An 18,361-nucleotide genomic window follows, 5' to 3' on the forward strand; every position below is an offset into this window, starting at 1 on the left:
TCAGTAGACTCTGGACAGGGGGCGCTGTCGGACAATAAATAAACCGCACCAACACGCGTAGCGCTGCGTTGAGAAATGTTGGTGCTTTTAATTTTCCCCTCCAACCTGTTTTCGGGAACGCCGGGCAAGCCAATGCTGGGATTGGCTAATGTACGGAGGAGTTTCAACTACTAGCCGATCATAGCGCAGCGTTCAGGATCCGACCAGCCAATCAAATCGCAGAATGGGCGGGACGTTCCCGAAAACGGGTGCGATAGGAGAAAATCCCACCGCATGTGGCACTGATGCTGCTAGAAGGGCGATGCAGCGTCTGCAGTCTCCACTCTTCACCTCAGTGCGCCTGACAGCAGACAGAGGGACGGATAAAAAGCATTTGTGTGTTCAGACAGTGTAACGCCGCCTCTTTTTTTGCTTCAACTCACATACATCTTTTTAAACACGTCTAATTTTAGATAGGAAAGGTAAACCGCTGAATTTCACAAGGTGAATTAGCACCAAACAACAAGAAGAACGAAAACGACGAGGTCTGAATGGAGCTCCGCGGCTGAGTCGTTTTCCCTCGGTCAACTTCTTCAACTTTTTTTCTGGATATTAACTGTTTTTGCAGCGTGGTTTGGCCATGGTGGACGCGGCTGAGTGCGGAGTGAAGGTTATGTGCCGCTTCAGGCCACTAAACGAGTCGGAAATCAGCAGAGGAGACAAATTTATACCCAAATTTAAAGGGGAAGACACGGTGGTGGTCTCGGTGAGTGAACGTCGCCTCATGTTTATCACTGAAGCTGAAGTCAGCTTCTTATTAGCCAGCTTCTCTTTTGAATTTTCCCGTTCCACCTTAAATGGTGCAGCAGTTACATTCTGGTGCTTCAGGCGCTATGATAATAGCTGCACCATTTAAGGTGGAACGGCGAAATTCAAATAGGAAGCTAACATTTCAGCCTCGTGTGTTTATCGGACTAAATGGAAAGTAACGTTAGACATTAAGTGAAAGAAAGAAATCTTGTTTTGGTGGCAGTCCGAGGGAATTTTTCTGTTTTTCTATACAAAGACCACTTGCTCTAATCTGGCCAGTTTGGATTGGTAATACGTGTTGACAGCGTGCATAACCCTCAGATGAACTTTGAATGACCCTTAAAAAAATATAATTGTTATTATTATTATTAATACTATTTCTACTATTACTAATAGTAAACGTATTACTACTATTATTATTTATAGCTCTGACCGTACTGCTATCTTAAAATTGACCACATATATTACAGATTACACTCTACAAGTCTGGTCATTTTGATTTATTGGACACTGAAAATTTAAAGATTTTAAATTATTGTGGATTTTTTTTATGAATAATGACACTACTATTATTATTATTATTATTATTATTATTATTGATTATTTATTGCTCTGATTGTAACATTAAGCTAAAAATGCTGTCATTCATTACAGATTATACACAGGTGCTGGTCATTTCTGATGTATTGGAAACAGTAGAATTGACCTTTTTTTTTAGATTTTGCCTTTTTGTTCAGCCAAATAATTTATTTTATTGTTTTTTTTTTTTGTTTGTTTGTTTTTTGTTCTTTGTCCTTTACAAAGCTGAAGCATTCAGAATGCTCAAGACGGGTTTAAAAATGTCATTGTGGCTTTCAGTGTCGACTTTCTGTCGGCAGATCGTCGTATATTGTCCAAGCAGTTCAGTGAAAGGGCTGTCGATGTGTTCTCTGGGCTCCACCAGTGCTTTTGTCATTCACACAATAGCCTGTGTTATTTTTTCTGTACTCTTTTTAAAAAGATGGTTCTTCGGATTCTTTAATAAAGGCAGTGTTTCTGTTTAGAAAAAACGAGTTCTGTTTGAGAACCGTTTCATGCTTTAATAGTTCTTAGCACGATGAAATGGCTCATTCAGGTGGATGGAGGATGTATATGGTTCCATATTGGAACATTTTTGAAAATGTTTCTGTACAGCACCAAAAAGCTTCTGTTCTTACGAGCTTGACATCGTAGCGTTAGAAGAACCCTTTTCTGTATAGAAACAGCAACAAGGTTCTATACAGTACTTATGGTTCTAAGTATAACCATTTCCTTTACCAAAGAGCCCTTGAAGGACCATCTTTTCTAAGAGTGGGGGGTTTATGTGGACTGTGTTTGCAGAGCTCAGCCACACATCGTCAATGCATTTCCAAAGATCTGGATATCCTACAGAATGAAAGAGGGATACAGCAAATGAACAAAATATACCAAATTCAGATATGTTCAAGCATTACGGCTTCATAATATATCTTTTGTAAGACATTATTTTAATATTGACCTTTGCGATATTGATATTGCGGAAAGCTGCTTTAAAAGAGCCTCAAACAAATCAATTGTATATTATGTGCTGTGATCCTCCTGGCCAACCTCAGATCCTCCAGATAAGCATTTCTATGGGATGAATCAAGGCGGTAGCGTGAATAATTTATGGCAGGAATGCAGACTAATCTAACCATGTGAAATTATTAGTGTTTGTTAAAGCAGTGCTTTAAGCTCATTGCAGTGTTCAGTATATGGCAGATCATCACTAGTGTTAGTAATATGGAGAATATGTTGTCTTTATGAATGTATCAGTATGAAAGACCTGGGCTCCTTTCTGTAGAACAGATTCATTCCTGGTGTACAAATGTTAGATCAGTCCGTTCTTCAAGAAGAGCACCGTCGCTGTAATGCCAAGCGGTTTGAAATAGCATTGTGAATAAGCGTATTATTCTTTGACGGTTTAAGATTAAGATGGTACGAACGTGATACCAGTGACTACACCTTTTCTAGTCTTTGTAATGTTCATTTTAATACTTTTTATAAACAAATATGCATAAAGCATTAATAATGACTGAAATCATTTCAACAGTTATTATATATATATATATTTCTTTTTTTTTATTTTTTCTTGTAGATTTATTTATAACACAGTAAAATCAGCTACAGTTTTAATAAACATGACATGAATTGCGACATTGAGACAATAATCATAGCAGTATGGGCGGATATCTGCTTTAAATAAAGGCAGGTATTTAGATTTGACTGGTATTTTGAACTGACATTTGATGATGTGTGTATTGTGTGGAAGAGCAGAACGTTTAGGCGACGAGTTGCTGTAGGACAATATCTGCATTTTGTTCATTTTCCTACATTCAGACCTTCTAGAAATGAACGTTGGATTTCTTCGCAGGTAGATTTAGTCCAGTTGTCTGCATTTCATATATGATTATGTATCATCATCGGCAAATAGAGACGTGGAAAAACATCAGAGATCAGCATCAGCACATGATTCCTTACAGAATATCCATACATCCCTAGAAATTAACACCAGCCCCGCTGCTGTTTACACTTCAGATCATAGATTGATTATAGCTGTGCTTTGTCCTCGTGTGTGCTTTGCTGGGAGACTGTAGCAGATGGATATTTACTTCCAGTGTGAATTTTTAAAAAGTCAGACGGCTAATCTTGCCCAGAAGTCGGAATCAGTACAATGTGAAATGCTGTGATTATCGTTAGGGTACATATTAAAATTGCCGACTGTTCCTAATTGTGATTTTTAAGGCTATTTTATGTAGAACTTTGCAGTATACAGAGCTATTTTTTCTTGACAATACCACATTTAAATACCACAAGAAGCCCTGATATATTTTTTGCTGCTAGCTTTTTTCTTGGGATGCACCGATATGGAGTCAGAACCAGAATCCCTTTATTTTACCAAGTATGCTGCACATACAAGGACCTTGTCTTATAAGGGAAGCCTGAGTCAATACTGAAATTTGATTTTTTTTTTAAATTTTGAAATTTTTTTTGAAATTTTTCAAAAATGAAAAAGTTTGGATATCAGCCGCTTGAAATTGTGTTACAGAGAAATATAACATCTATTTCTGTAGCAGCACAAATGCAGTGAAATGAATAAAATTCAGGTATTTTAACACAGTAACCCAGCGTCACTTGAGTGCGTGCAATGACCGCGTCAGTTAAATCTCAATATCTGTTTGATGCTAGTAAAATGGTTTCGAAAGGATTTACCTACTGATACAAATCTGATATCATTATGTACTTTTATACAAAGAACGTACATTTATTAAAATAAGTTTTAGTAATTTCAGTCTCTTTCCTACACTGTAGTTCTGAAAGCTCAGTGTGCCTTTAAATATGAAATATGAAGCCCTATTGGAAGGTGTATTAATTATAAATGAAGAAGAAGCATGTATACTGGTCATTTATTGAGACTTAGTCATGTGAGAATGTGACCCTGTTTTGACCTCTTGTCTTATTTATTCTGCTATGTTCCAAACGTGGTGTGGAGTCTCTCTAAATTATTAACCTAACTGGATAATTGAATATGCACGCCTAAAATTAACCCCTAATCAAAGTGTATTATCTCTGCTGTAATTACTCAATCTAATCTTGCCTGTGTTTTCTGGTAGTACACAGTCTGTAATTTCATTTTAAGACCAACAAAGTGAATTTCCTGCTGAATTAGGCTTACGCCTGCGGAATAGTGTGTATTACAAGCCATAAAACCTCTCTTCTTTGATCAAATGTGGCATTATTACAATCGTAAAGTTCAAAGGATCAGATTCTTTTCAATGTTGTGAAGTACAGTAACTAAAATCTATCTTTAGATATTAATATTCTGCAGTTAAACAAGGGGTGATTCTCAATGCCTGTTTTTAAACTGTACGTTAACATTTACTACTTGACTATTTGCTGATTTGCTGATGTTTTTGTCACTTGTGTGATTTAAAAATACATGATGTGCCTAAAAACACACGCTGCCTAAGTCAGCCAACATCTTTCTCTGTTAGCACTGAAAAAAACTAACATCTGCACCATGTCAGCCCCTTCCAAAGCATTTAGATTTATATTAGAGCTGCAGAATATTGAGAAAATACTACTTTTGCGATTACATATTGGGATATCGGTTGAAATTCTGGGTCAGGTAGGAACAAAAAGCACAGATAACACAATGTACAAACAGTGCAAACCACTGTAATGTTATCTCATTTAGATGAATGGCTGAGTCAGGGATGTTTCAGTTCCTTTTTAAACAAAACGAAAATGCAGCAGACCCCCGATCACCTCCCACTGTTCTAGTCAGTTCCATCTGAAGTAGTCTACTTTGTTTTTGAGGCAGCAGACATAAAAGATGCAGCTGGTCTTTTGGGGTTAACCTTAGCCCAACATGGACTCCAGCGATTATTCTGTTCGTATCAAGACATTAGTAAGCATGAATGGCTTTAATGTTTTTTAGTGTCTTAAGAGTGTTTTTAATTTGAGAAATCTGATGAAGCTGTAGTTGACTTCTTAATTGAATTTCCCGTTCTTCCTTATATGATGCTACAGTTCCTTTCAGGCCCATGTGCAGGTGCCAGAATGTAACTGCTGTCGAATTTTTTCAAAGATTTCAAACAAAATGCTGCCGGTTAAAAAGCCAAACCTGCAGTGCTAGAGAAAGCAATATTTACATTTAGTATTAAAAGTTTAGAAGTGTCTTTAACAAAATGTGAAACATTCTTTTTTAATTCTGGTCCATGTTGACATGATTGCATCATGCAATTCCATTTTTTAGGTGCACTTTCCGTGAATCTCCTGTCCTACCACATCCCATAGGTGTTCTACTGGATTTAGATCTGATGACTGGGAAGGGTACTGAAGAACACTGATTGCTTTGTCATGATGAAATCCATTTGAGATGACTTTTGCTTTGAGAAACGGTGCATTATCATGCTGGAAGTAGCCACTAGAAGTAAACTGGCCTTGAAGGCATGCACATGGTCATCAATAATACTCAAATAGGCTGTGGCATTTAGGTGATGTTCGATTGGTATTAACGGGCCCAAAGTGTGCCAAGAAAACATTCTCCATGCTATTATGCCACCTCCATCAGCCTGGACTGTTGGCACAAGGCAGGTTGTGTTCATGGATTTATGCTATTGGCACCACATTACCGCCCTTCCGTCTGTGAAATTGAGATTCATCAGACCAGACTACATTTTTACAGTCATCAAATGTCCAGTGGCTGAGCCTGTGCGCACTGCAGCCTCAGCTTTTTGTTCTTGGCTGGCAGAAGTACAACCTGATGTGGTCTTCTGCTGTTGTAGCCAGTCCCCTTGAAGGTTCAGCATGTTTTGCATTCTGAGATGCTCACCACATTTGGTTACTGAATAAAAATTCTGTCCAGTGTTTTCACCAAAAATTGTGGAGTATCTGGTTTGCCGTCAACAGCCTACTGCCAAAAGAGGGGTTATCTGAGTTCCCGTAGTCTTTGTCAGCTCTAATGAGCCTGACAGTTTACCTTTCTCATCAACAAGACATTTCCACCCATAGAACTTCTGCACACTGGATGTTTTAATTTATTGCACCATTCTGTGTAAACTCTATAGACTGTTGTGCATGAAAATCCCCGGAGATCAGCAGTTAGTGAAATACTCAAAAGAGCCCGTCTGGCTGAATTTATTTAAACCAAATCTGTATGGGAGGGTGCTTGGATGCTTGGATAGCTTGTTTATCTGCACAGTTGGTTTTATGGGCTATAGTTGGAGCTCATCATATTCCTCAAACACATTTTTGCCACAGTTTCCCTGCCAGGCAAATCTCAGCTGTGCCGTTTTGTTATTGACAAACAATAATAGAGATCATTTTCATGATTAATGTGGCAGAGATTAGAACGACTATGTTTTCTAAATTGACTGCCACATTGTTTTTGGCCATTTACAACAAAATATGGTGCACATGGCATTAGGAGGCCTTGCTGTGTTGTATCATGTCTCATATCTCTGCCATTATATGAAAACCGATGATTGAACTTGTGAGAGTGTTGGTGCCTCTCACTGTGAACATATGCTTAAGCATGTCCAGTGTACAGCGAGACTTCAAACAGTGCTACACCTGTTCTTTCTCTGTGTGCTTTCTTCTTTGTATTATTTAATGTTGGACAGTATCTGGCTTGGGAAATGTGCAGTATGTAATGCTGTGCCTTCATGTTTGGCTTTTTCTGCCAAAGCGTAAAAGTTGCCATGGTGACAGTGGTGTTTTTGCCTGTGTTTGGGAGGCTGGCTTTAGCTACCGTTTTATTCTTAAAGACTTTTGAATGCACGTTATTTACTTAATCATTATTTTGTTTTAGTATATTATTATACTTCAGCAGTTGCATTCAACATTTAATAGCTAAGTATAAATTGATTTCTCCACACCAATCCAAATGTACTGCTCTGTCCACGACCCCCCCCCCCACCCCCTCCACGTTTCATGTATTTGTAACATGTTTGCTTCTACTACTTAATAGAAATGCATAGATCACTGTTATCCTCTGAGAAGTGTTTCGATCAACTGACCCGAAAAATTTCCATGACAATAAATCCCAGTAAAGAAGTGCTGAAATTGGCTTCATCATTTGATCAGGAGAGAAGACGGTGTGAGCTGATTAGATCTAACCCTGGGGGAAGCTTATTGCCCCACTCACCCCCCCCCCCCCCCCCCCCCCCCCAAGTTACCCTGAGACCCTCGCCTTTTATTGTTTCTCGTATGAAACAAATCAATTATTAGCGTTTCCATAGCAATGTGAAAATTGTGTGACGCACCCTCGTTCATGAGCTATCACAGTCCTTTTAGTAATAAAGGCAGCACTGAGCTTCTTTTATACAGTGATAGGAAACAGAAGGCTCACAGAAGGCACCAGGACCACAGCTGATCCATTTTGCTGACCAACATTGACATGCATGCTCACCAACTTCTCTGAGGGCTAATTTTAGTGATTTAAAAGAGACTGTTAACAAATTTGGTGCATGATTAAGGCTAATGGCTGCTTTCTAATCCCCTTATATCACCTCCAAGTTTTAATCAGCCTGTTAAACGTGAGCAAACCTCAGGTGGCTTGTCTTGGTTAATTGTGTCGCTATCAATAACTCGTTATTTCTTATTTTTCTCATTTTTGTAGCCTCACAGAGTCCACGGAAGAGTAGTGGCTGCTTTATTTTACATTTTTCATGTGTCTTCCCCAGCACTGACAATGGGGAATGTTTGTAATCCCCCCCAAATTCACCTTCCTCTACAGAAAATCTGTTGCACCCTGCATCTTATTCATATGCTAATCGCCCTGCTCATCTGAAAATTGACCGTTACATGCATTAGACAACCGAATCCTGTCCCCAAGGCTTGTAATCATTTCTGTTACAGTTAGAACAACTTGGCTTCCCGCCAAGCATGGCCCATCCTGTGTCCCAACGCCTTAGCCTTCGCATACCTTGATCTGCCAGACTGTATTTTAATACATGTACATACATTACTGCCATCGCTTAACTAAATGCGCCTCATTATTGGGCATTATTAGGTGGTGATCCTTTCTTTGTGGTGTCACGTTCTAGCCTGGCGGGGTCCTCTAAAGGCTTAGCGATGTCTGAAGGTGGGGGGGGCACAAATGCAGTGTAATTATCATAAAGGAAGAAGGGGGAAGGGGCCAAAATGCAACACCTTCTCTTTCATGAGTGCCAGCATGTGGCTACAGCAGATTTCAGCAGTGTAAGTAGGCAAGGGATGGAGTTAAATATGCCGTATCCTGATATCAGAAGCCAGAATGATTAATAATGTTTATGTGTTATCATTGTAATTTGAAAAAAACGGATGAAAATGTTTATAAAGCATTAACACACTTTGATATAATTTCATCTCTGGTGTTATAAAATCAGGAATACTTGAAGACGTTTTTTCAGTGCATGTTATGTATCTCAGTATTTAATTATTCTGGGACATGATAAGCTAGAACAGAGAAAAGGCGGAACCAGTAGTGCCATATTTAAAGTACTATGGAAAGCTGTGGATATGTTGATTTTTCTCAGTGTTTCACATGAACCATTGCACTAAGTACTATTAAACAGGGCTAATTATGCTCCCCTTTTGACAAAATGTGGTTGGTCATTGTTCTTCACGTACTGATGATATCCTCCAGGTACTTAGATATTGTGCCGTAATGTGTCACAATAATGATAAATATCATTATATTGCCCACCTTTACTGCTACAGTTTACTGTTCAGATTTGAATCAGTAGGTTTATCAAATGATTTAAAGAGTTAATTGCAATGAGTTGCATTATTTTGTGTTGCCAGCTGTGCAAAATAAATCTGTTTAATTGCAAAACTGTTTGCTGTTGCTTTTGTTGGGTTACTAGTAGTTGATTCTTGCAGTTTTCCTGCGAGTTCTGTCCAGTCTAGTCTGCCATAGGTGCTAATGTTTGCCATTTTTTGCTTGTAAGTGACACTGTCCATGTTTACGTGCAGCTTGCTGTAATCAGAATAATAACTCAATTGAAATAGAACAAATCTGAATACACTTAATTCGGAAAGGGCTAGTCTGATTGAGGCCATTCTGAATGCAATTTCTATCCAATTAAACAATGTGGGTAATCTTGTAAATAACGTAAAATAACAGTAATGTTAACACCTGCATCTGATTACTTTTTCAATAGGAAAGGTTAAGTACATTCTTTGCATGTGCATTTGCGTCATAATGGAGGTTTATGATGTTTAAAAATGAAAAGTCAGTCTGCAGAGGAGACCAAGTTCATGCTTCAAACTTTAAAACACTTAAACATTAGTTGAAGTCAATTCAGAAGCATTAGCCAACTGTGATTGCACACAGAGGAATTGGTCCTCCCCATTTAACCCAACACCAACATACGTGCACACTAGGGGGCAGTGAGCACAGTTGCCTACATTTAAATTTATGGCATTTGGCTGACGCTCTTATCCAGAGCGACTTACAATTCGATCATTTTACACACGTGAGCGAAGGCGGTGTTAGGAGTCTTGCCCAAGGACTCTTATTGGTATAGTATAGGGTGCTTGCCCTTGTCGGGGATTGAACCCCAGTCTACAGCGTAGAAGGCAGAGGTGTTAACCACTACACTAACCAACCACCTAGAGCAGTGGGCAGCCCTATCCATGGCGCCTGGGGAGCAGTTGGGGGTTAGGTGCCTTGCTCAAGGGTACTTAAGTCACGTACTGTCAGCTGAGGTGGTCAAACCGGTAACCTTCCGGTCACAAGGCTGGCTCCCTAACCTCCAGCCCACGACTGCAGGATGGATGGCTGTAAAGCTTGCAACAATGAGCTGTTCAGAGCAAATAAATGATAGTGGGTTTACATGAACCACGGTAACGTCTACACTAGTGGTACTCAACCCTTTCATCGTAATTTGTGTCCACGTCCACAGATTTTCATGACGTCGAGTAAAGTGTGCATATAAACACCTCATCTCTAATATAATGAATTCCATTGGATTGCTGGAAGTCTTTGCATGTAACCACAGCCACTTTGGACATATTTTGGTAATAAATTGACGGCATGGCAGAAGCTTTGTCAAAGGAGCCATCAGCGGAGCGTGCCATTTTTGTGTGGAATCATGATGTGCATTTCCACTCATTTTCATATCCATGTATTCATAAGCGTAAGCTTTGGTTGACGAATGGAAAACTGGTTAATCAGGAAGGAAGTTATTTATTTTCCCATCTCCAATACATCATTTGACTGTGTTCATGATCACATACTCACATGTTCTATGCACACAGAGCACCTTGTGTGTAATTTAGGTTTCTGTGGTGATGGCACGGCGGGGGTTCAGAGACTTGATTGGTAGAGAGACGCTTGGCCTTTTAAGCAGAATATTTATGTGTTATCTTGCAGGCTGCTGAACATCAGTGTGCTGAGCACACTCATGTGCACACTTATTCCCACGGTACTGGAGCATTTTCCATCAAAAAACACCATTTAAATGTATTTATTCATACTTATCACTTGGTCAAGCTGTGCTGTCTCGCTCTGGGCTGTCTCAGTCTGCTGGGACGAATTGTGTTCTGCCACATGCTCGTATGTTACGATACATACTGCAAAATATATATCGTCAGTATCAGGAAAAAAACTTGCATCTCTAAAAAAGGAAACTTTCCAGCAGACAAAAAAACCCTCCACAAATTTTGTCAAAAATAAAAAAGGACAAAAATGGAGATATTTGTGTGCCAACAGTGATGATATATGTTATTAACACATAATAATAGTAACAAAAAATAATAATAATAGTAATAATAATAATTCTCACTGAATCTGCAGTGATTATCATGCAGACTGCAGTGAGATAATATTTAAAATTTTCCTACTGCCCTCTCACCATAAGAAACAGAGCCTGATGGACACACCCACTTAAAATATATATGCATAGGAGCAGTGATTTTTATTACACGTTTATTAAAGCCACACAATCCATGATACTCCTAAAAGTGATAACTGTGAAAACTTCAAACACACTTCAAATTTCAAATTCAAATTTCAAACACACACACAAACACACACACACACACAAAACACACACAATTAATATATATATTGGATAATTTTAATATTTAGGTAAAATATTTGGTTAATTTTTGGGAATTAACCTACATAAAGGAATAAATAATGTGAAATATGTTAGGATCTTTTCTAATTCCGTGTTGAAAATATAACACGGCATGATGCAAATACAGTACGCATCTTATTGTGAATTTTGCTTGCTGTTACATCCTTAGCATATTGTGATTAGCACAACATGATAAAATATCGTCATGTTACATATTACATTATCTCTGTCATATCGCTTTAAGTTAGGGCTTAAGATCAATTGTTTTTCTATCAGAATCGCAAGTTCTAAGAGTGCAATCTTTAAATCTCAAGAGATGCAATTTTTACATTTATTGTTTTAGCAAGTTTTAAGTGGTGAAATTAATTTTAATAACAAAGCTTGTGAAGCACCGATAGATGAGTTGGGCCAATCAGAAGCGGCCGAAAACTTAGTCACAACTAACTGGCTATTTGGTGTATTACGTTCAGTGTTCAAGCCTCAAGCTGGAAAAGCTATCTGGTCTTCTTGGCTAAAAATAACAGACCTGGACCTTAATTTATAGAAAAGAGTTGTGATTTAAATCAGTCACAATATTGGTCAGAAAAATCACAATTAGATATTTCCCTCAAATCACTCACCGTTACTTTATGTGGATAATTTTATGTGACGCAGCTCATGTCCTCTTATTGCTGCATCATGTATAAAACGTGAGAAGTAATGTGTTATACTTTAAAAGTAGAGGCAGATTTCTCCATCAGTGAGTGAGTGTGAAGTGGAGTATGCTTAAAAGTATTGATGCCCTCGAGGTGCCGTCTAACTGGGATGGAAGCACTGAGTTCAGCAGGACATCAGCCTGCCTGGAAAGGCCTTGACCGTCCCCAGAGAAACCGCATCAATTATTGACCAAAGGAAGATGCCATTTTAAGCCTGCCTGTGTGTGTGTGTGTGTGTGTGTGTGTGTGTGTGTGTGTGTGTGTGTGTGTGTGTTTTCGGCCTATTCAGCCTACAGCAGTTTAGCTCCGCCCTTTTAAGTTGATGTTATAAGCAAGTGTTTCAGCCTCATTTGGTTTTTAATGAGACACAGGACATGACAGCCAATCAAAACGGAGCTCTGTTATGTGTGGCAGTATTTGATTTATAAACCCCCAGAAAAGCCACAAGTGGAAATGAACAGTTTCTACACGGCAGTCACCTAAACTACAAACTAACTAAATAGAATGAGAATGATTTTATTATCTAAGAATTTTCAATAAAATATTTGGACAGTTTTACATTATTGTAGCAGATTATATATCAGTTTATGTTATAGGTAAGTGCTGGATTGTTAACTTTAGGTAACTCTCAGAGAAACACACATAATTGTATGGGTTATTATAGCTTATTGTCTAATGCTACAACACAGAGTGCTAAATGAGGCACTGGTAAAGAATCACACTCATCTATTGTGAATAGTCACAGAGTAGGTTTATTACTGCTGTAAATATTCCACTTCATTAAATTAAATATTTATCTGTAATAGTTCCTAGTGTAAAGTACTGTGCCAGAGACCACCCTGTATTTACTTAATGCACAGTCAATATGTATGTTAAGTGCAAGTTGTTCCTGTTTCAGTGGCAGAAACAAAGCAAAAATCTATACTGAAGCCTTGACAGCTAAATATCATATCAGATGTTCCTCCTAAAACTGCCAGTTCAGTCTTAGAAGTTGGTTTTGCATTTTCTGCTTCTCACCATCCAAGTAATCTCAGTGTTATTGAGGTATGGACTCTGGACTGGTCCCACTGTTCTGAAATCAGGGTGGGTCATAAAGTAAAAAAATGTTATATAACGATAGTTCAAGACATTTTCACGATATTATTTTTGTTTAATTGGTTTAATGAGTTGGAACAGACAACATAGAATTTGTAGTGTCACATAGAAAAATAAAAAAAAAGAACACAGTATCACAAAGTTGATGAAATATTGCGATATTGCCCACCCCTGTTCTGAGAAGCTGAGCAGTTTCTTTGTTTGATGTGTCCGTCTCCTTTTCTCAGTAAGAGCTTCTTCAACAGCTACACATCCTTTCAGACCCATAGCGCTGAGTGGTCTTCTCACAGTGGAAGGATGGACTGATACACCTGTGGATGTTTTCAGATCTGAAGCAGCTTGATTTTCTCCTCTCTCTCAAAGATGAAAGCTTTAAGTGCTGTTTATCAGATGGCAACAGTGTCGCAGGTGGTTGTTAGGCGACTTACTTTCTCTGTAGCTTTAATCATATTTTTAATGACCGTTTTGAAATTTTTCCCCACTTAATGTACTTTGATTTTCTCCTTCCTTATGCAAATCGATCATCTCATAGCTAATCTCTTCAGAAATATCTCCTGCCAAAATGAACTACTTGTGCCGACTGTCTGGTTTGACTGGAGAATAAGTGAAGGATAGTAGCTTTGCAGAGGGCTGTATGTGCATTTTGTTTCCTGTTGTTCAGTGTTTGGTCTTTTTGTGCAGGTTCTGATTTCTGCAGCATTTTGACACTCAGTGCTAGATTGTGAACGACCACTACATCTCACCATATTATACACTGCACTGTCAGTTTATCAGCTTCACCTGCCATACAGGTGCACTTTGTAGGTTTACAGTTATTGCCCGTAGCTCATTTGATGCTGCATAAGTTGTCAGCCCCCTCTATCCTGTCCATCAGTGAGAAGGGACCACAGTAGGACAACTGCCAGATATTTTTGGGTAATGGTCCATTCTCAGCATGTCAATGTCTAATGTTGAAAATAGTCCACCAACTAGTTGCTGCTGTGCTTGATACATAAAAATCTGGCCATTGGTGGTCTTTAGTGGTCCCTTTCTACTGATCAATTGTGTAAAGGGGGCTCTGATAAATTGTTTATCAATAGATAAACGTCAATTAGTAATTGTAAATCTGCAGAATGTATTTATATAATAGATATACATGATTAAAAAGAGTATAGGTACTAGAGTTAATGGTACACATCACTTTGGGTTCAATGGTAATTTTATATCAGATGTCAAAATGGTTTGATTTTCAGAATTTTAAGTCTACAAAATCGAATGATATACCATATAGATGTAATTTTTCAATAAAAGTAGCAGTACAATAGCAGTATGGCAATATAACATTACAGCAAAATATTGCAGGTCAGATGTAAACAGTCTAGAAATATATGGTTGTTATACAGGCATTGTTTTTTTTTTTTTCAAAAATGGTAAGTGAGACACCATCTGGGGAGATGTTTAGGTTGAAAAACTGTCTTCTTGTTTGCTGAGCACCGTCTGTCATCCACAGCTGACCAATCAATATTGAGGACGGCTTCTAGTCACTTACTGAACGTGGAGGAAAAGCTTGCTTTATCTTTTGTGTTCAATTAATAGACAGTTTGGCTTTTTTCTTTTATTTGTGTATTTTATTTATTGTGTATTATTTCAGCCTTTATTTATTTTTATGTTTATCAGTTATCTCTGTTGGCCTACCTCTTAATTAAATGCCTAATCCACCCCTTTTTAACATGAGAAAGTGAGACACTTCTGCTTAAAAAGAAAAGCCGTCGTCTGATTTCGCCCCTTAGTAGGTATGAGGTAGATCTGGATCCTCAAAATGTTCTAAGGAACATACAGAGGATTTTGGCATCTGCACTGTAGAGCTTTAGTGTAGGGTATCTTGCATTATAGTGGCTCTGATGACACTGATGCCTTTGTGAAATAGCTGTGCAAGAGATTTATACACCTGCTGTTGCCTGAGAGAGAGAGAGAGAGAGAGAGAGAGAGAGAGAGAGAGAGAGGCTGCACATAAAGACAGACGTCTGTCTTAACTGGCAGTCATATTTCCATCTTCCCCCGTTTGCTAGGGGACACCTGGCTTTGTCTCTCAGCCAATCAGAGCTACCAGGCTTCAGTTTCCGTGGCGACGAGCTCTGTGCAGCAGCGAGTGCTTTTCGTGGACGCACCAGCGGGGTGGCTTGACCCCCACTGGCCTAATCAAACACAAAGTAAAGAAAAGCCCACTTCTCTGAACGAGCACCAGCGGCGAGAGACCACTGGACAATTAGCCTCTGAGATGAAAGCACACACCAAAACACATCTGTCTAAATGAATGGATGAATGAATGAATGGATGAACGTAATTAATGGGGCTGTCAGAAACTTAAGACACTTATTGCTTTGATTCTGTTACTGAACAGTAACTATAATAGAAAATCAAACGTTCATTTCTTCTGTTGCTGTTAAACTTTATCACCTGTCTCTAAAGCATTTTGAGCTGTCAGCAGTTTGAAAAGTGCTCTATAAATAAAGTCGTTATTATTAGTTATTCTGATAACATTTTGTGTTGTTAATTGTGATTATTCACACTTGTGTTGTTTGTCTTATGAAAATAATTCAATAAAATGAAAAATATAATGACACGTTGCTTACTGATTATGAGCAACAGATGTACAACAGGAATCTGAAGCGTGTGGTCGATATGTGTTGTCATGCTACAGCACAATACAGACCGAATTTACATGACACTTTTTACAGCAGAACTCTTCATTGCATTTATTCATAAGCACAGATGTGGCTTGGTCAGTTAGGATATATGATGACCACAAGGGTTTACCCTAAACAAAGGAACAGAAATGGGGGTTGTGTGCTCTCTGGGGTAATCAAGTTTGATTGACAGCTGGGGGTGGGTTAAACTCAAGGCCATTCATCTTCTACTTGGTGCACTCCTTTAATGCTCTTGGGATCGCCACATTGTAAAGTCTGCATGTAGCTGTTTTTACAGAGGTACACAGATGGAGACGGTTTATTAGTATTATTTTATCACCTTTTAAATGCACTTTTTAAGTATGATTCCATGAAGCATTTGGGTTTTGTAGTTTTACAGACATCACCTACCTTCTGCATTACTGCCTTGGTTTGGTAATCTGTTGCTGGAGAACTTCAGCATTCTTAAAACTGTCTTCTTTATCTGTATCGTATGGTCAGTTAGCACCAGCAGTACATTTGATATTTGATGTTTTTGTGCTACTGAAGCAACTGCCCATTGGCTTCTGTTGTGCAAAAGTCTGACACCAGTCAAAACAGACATTAAGAACAAGTTATTCAATTTTCAGCAGATATTTCTGACATTAGATGTAAACTAATACACTTATATAAGGAATTTTGCAAGATTATTATTCAAAAATGTTTAAAAGAGCCAGAAAGAAATCTCCTAACAAGCACTTGCAAGAACTCGTGGACACCAAAACTTTCCTCATCAGATAAACAGTACAAGCTTTTATCTTTGAGAGAGAGTCAAAAATCAAGCTGCTTTAAGCTAAACCAACTTCTAAGACTGAACTTTGGAGGTGTGGGTGCAGATTTTTTGGAGAAACTGAAAGCAAGTGTCCCAAAAAGAATGGAAGCTGTAATACAGTCGAAGCGTGGGCACACTAAATCCTGAAAATGTAATATTATAAATACTGAACTAATATTTTGTTAAATATGTTTTGTTTTTTCATCTGATGCAGAAAAAAAGATAATGAATAATTTGTACCTAGTTGCTTAATTGACGTTTTGAAATAAAGGGGTGGTTCTCTTCTGTACACCACTATATATTTATATAGTCAGAATTAGAATTTGCTCAGATATATAATTTCACTGGCTGCCTAAACATGCCTATGTGTTTCTGTAGGACGGAGTTCTTCAGTTTCTCTAGTTTCTCTAATGTCCCTCTATTGGCTTTCATAGGGTAAACCTTATGTGTTTGATCGAGTTCTGCCTCCCAATTCAACCCAAGAGCTGGTCTACGACTCCTGTGCTAAACAGATTGTTAAAGGTAAGATCAGATGAAGATGATAAATTGCTGCATTTCTTTTCTATATTATAGCAATTCTTTGGTAAGTAATAAACATTTTTACTCCAGATGTCAATCAGCCAAGACATGTTTAATGCCTGAAGTTTGCTCTTTGTTTTGCACTGGAGCTATGAGGCTACAGTAGTGCCATAATTGGGATTTAAGCAAGTTTAAAAAAACCTGCACTAAAAGATGCAGCATCAGTGGAATTAGCCAAGAATCACAGAAACAAAACACGTGACATTTTGGTTGGAAACAAAATTCTTTGAACATCCAGAGGAAAATTGTCCAATCGATTTTTTTCACGAACAAACATTCTCATTGGTTCAGACTTCAGGAGCTTGACAGAAGACCTCACGCATCAGATGACTTGCCAGCATAATTGGGAACTAACAGTACAATCACTGATCGTCTTTTAATTACCAATGGGTGCGACCAGTTTTGTGAGAAAAAAACATCACTGTGGTTCTTCTGGAAGTTCTAGATACCCCACTCACCTGGCTTCAGTTATTTGTTAGAAATGGAAAACAGCAGCAGCAGCAGCTCTGTGCCAGGTAAACTAACTTGAAAGATACAATATATGCTAACGTTTGTGACAAGCTTCACATAAAACACATGGAAAGTCTTTTTAAGCTTTCAGTCTCCATGTTTGATGTAGAACGGCGAAAACCTGCATTAGCAGTTACAATTAGGATTCAAGGAGATTTTATTGTCATTCGCATCACATGGTACATGAGGTGGAACGAAATTAAGATCTCATGGTCCAGTTTACACCCAAGAGCTGTTATTAAAATAGATAAATAAATAGAAAGTACACAAGAGAGGGAGAGTAGGAGAGTAGGCAGTTAGCAGCAATATGAAGTCCAGAGTGCAAGTTTGCTATAGCAGCATGATATTGACTTAGAGCAGTGGATAAAGTGTCTAGATAAAGTGTCTCAGTGCGGTTTAGTGCTATCATAGAAGTGGTTTCCACCCCCCGGCAGAGTTTTGACATTTATGGCCTGAACTTTAATAGTCATGGTTCACCACGGAATACAATAAACAGCTGGGAATGATGGTTAACAGACCACACAAAGCGAGCGAGCCAGGACAGGCAGACATGACATGTAGCTACACTTGCTTATATACTCTTATCTATAAAATGGCCAAAAGTAT

General features: G+C 38.4%; 1 protein-coding gene across 1 annotated transcript in view; it reads left to right on the forward strand.

Annotated features, from left to right (window-relative positions):
- The first annotated feature begins 300 nt into the window (after window positions 1-300).
- kif5c (kinesin family member 5C) overlaps window positions 301-18,361 on the forward strand; it is a 68,113-nt gene continuing 50,052 nt past the window's right edge. The window contains exons 1-2 of the mRNA XM_017695010.2: window positions 301-745; window positions 17,101-17,188. Of these exons, the coding sequence (XP_017550499.1) occupies window positions 620-745; window positions 17,101-17,188 (214 nt within the window). The 5' untranslated portion in view covers window positions 301-619. The remainder of the gene's footprint in view (window positions 746-17,100; window positions 17,189-18,361) is intronic.

Source organism: Pygocentrus nattereri, chromosome 6 (assembly GCF_015220715.1).
Source record: "Pygocentrus nattereri isolate fPygNat1 chromosome 6, fPygNat1.pri, whole genome shotgun sequence".
Taxonomy (NCBI): domain Eukaryota; kingdom Metazoa; phylum Chordata; class Actinopteri; order Characiformes; family Serrasalmidae; genus Pygocentrus; species Pygocentrus nattereri.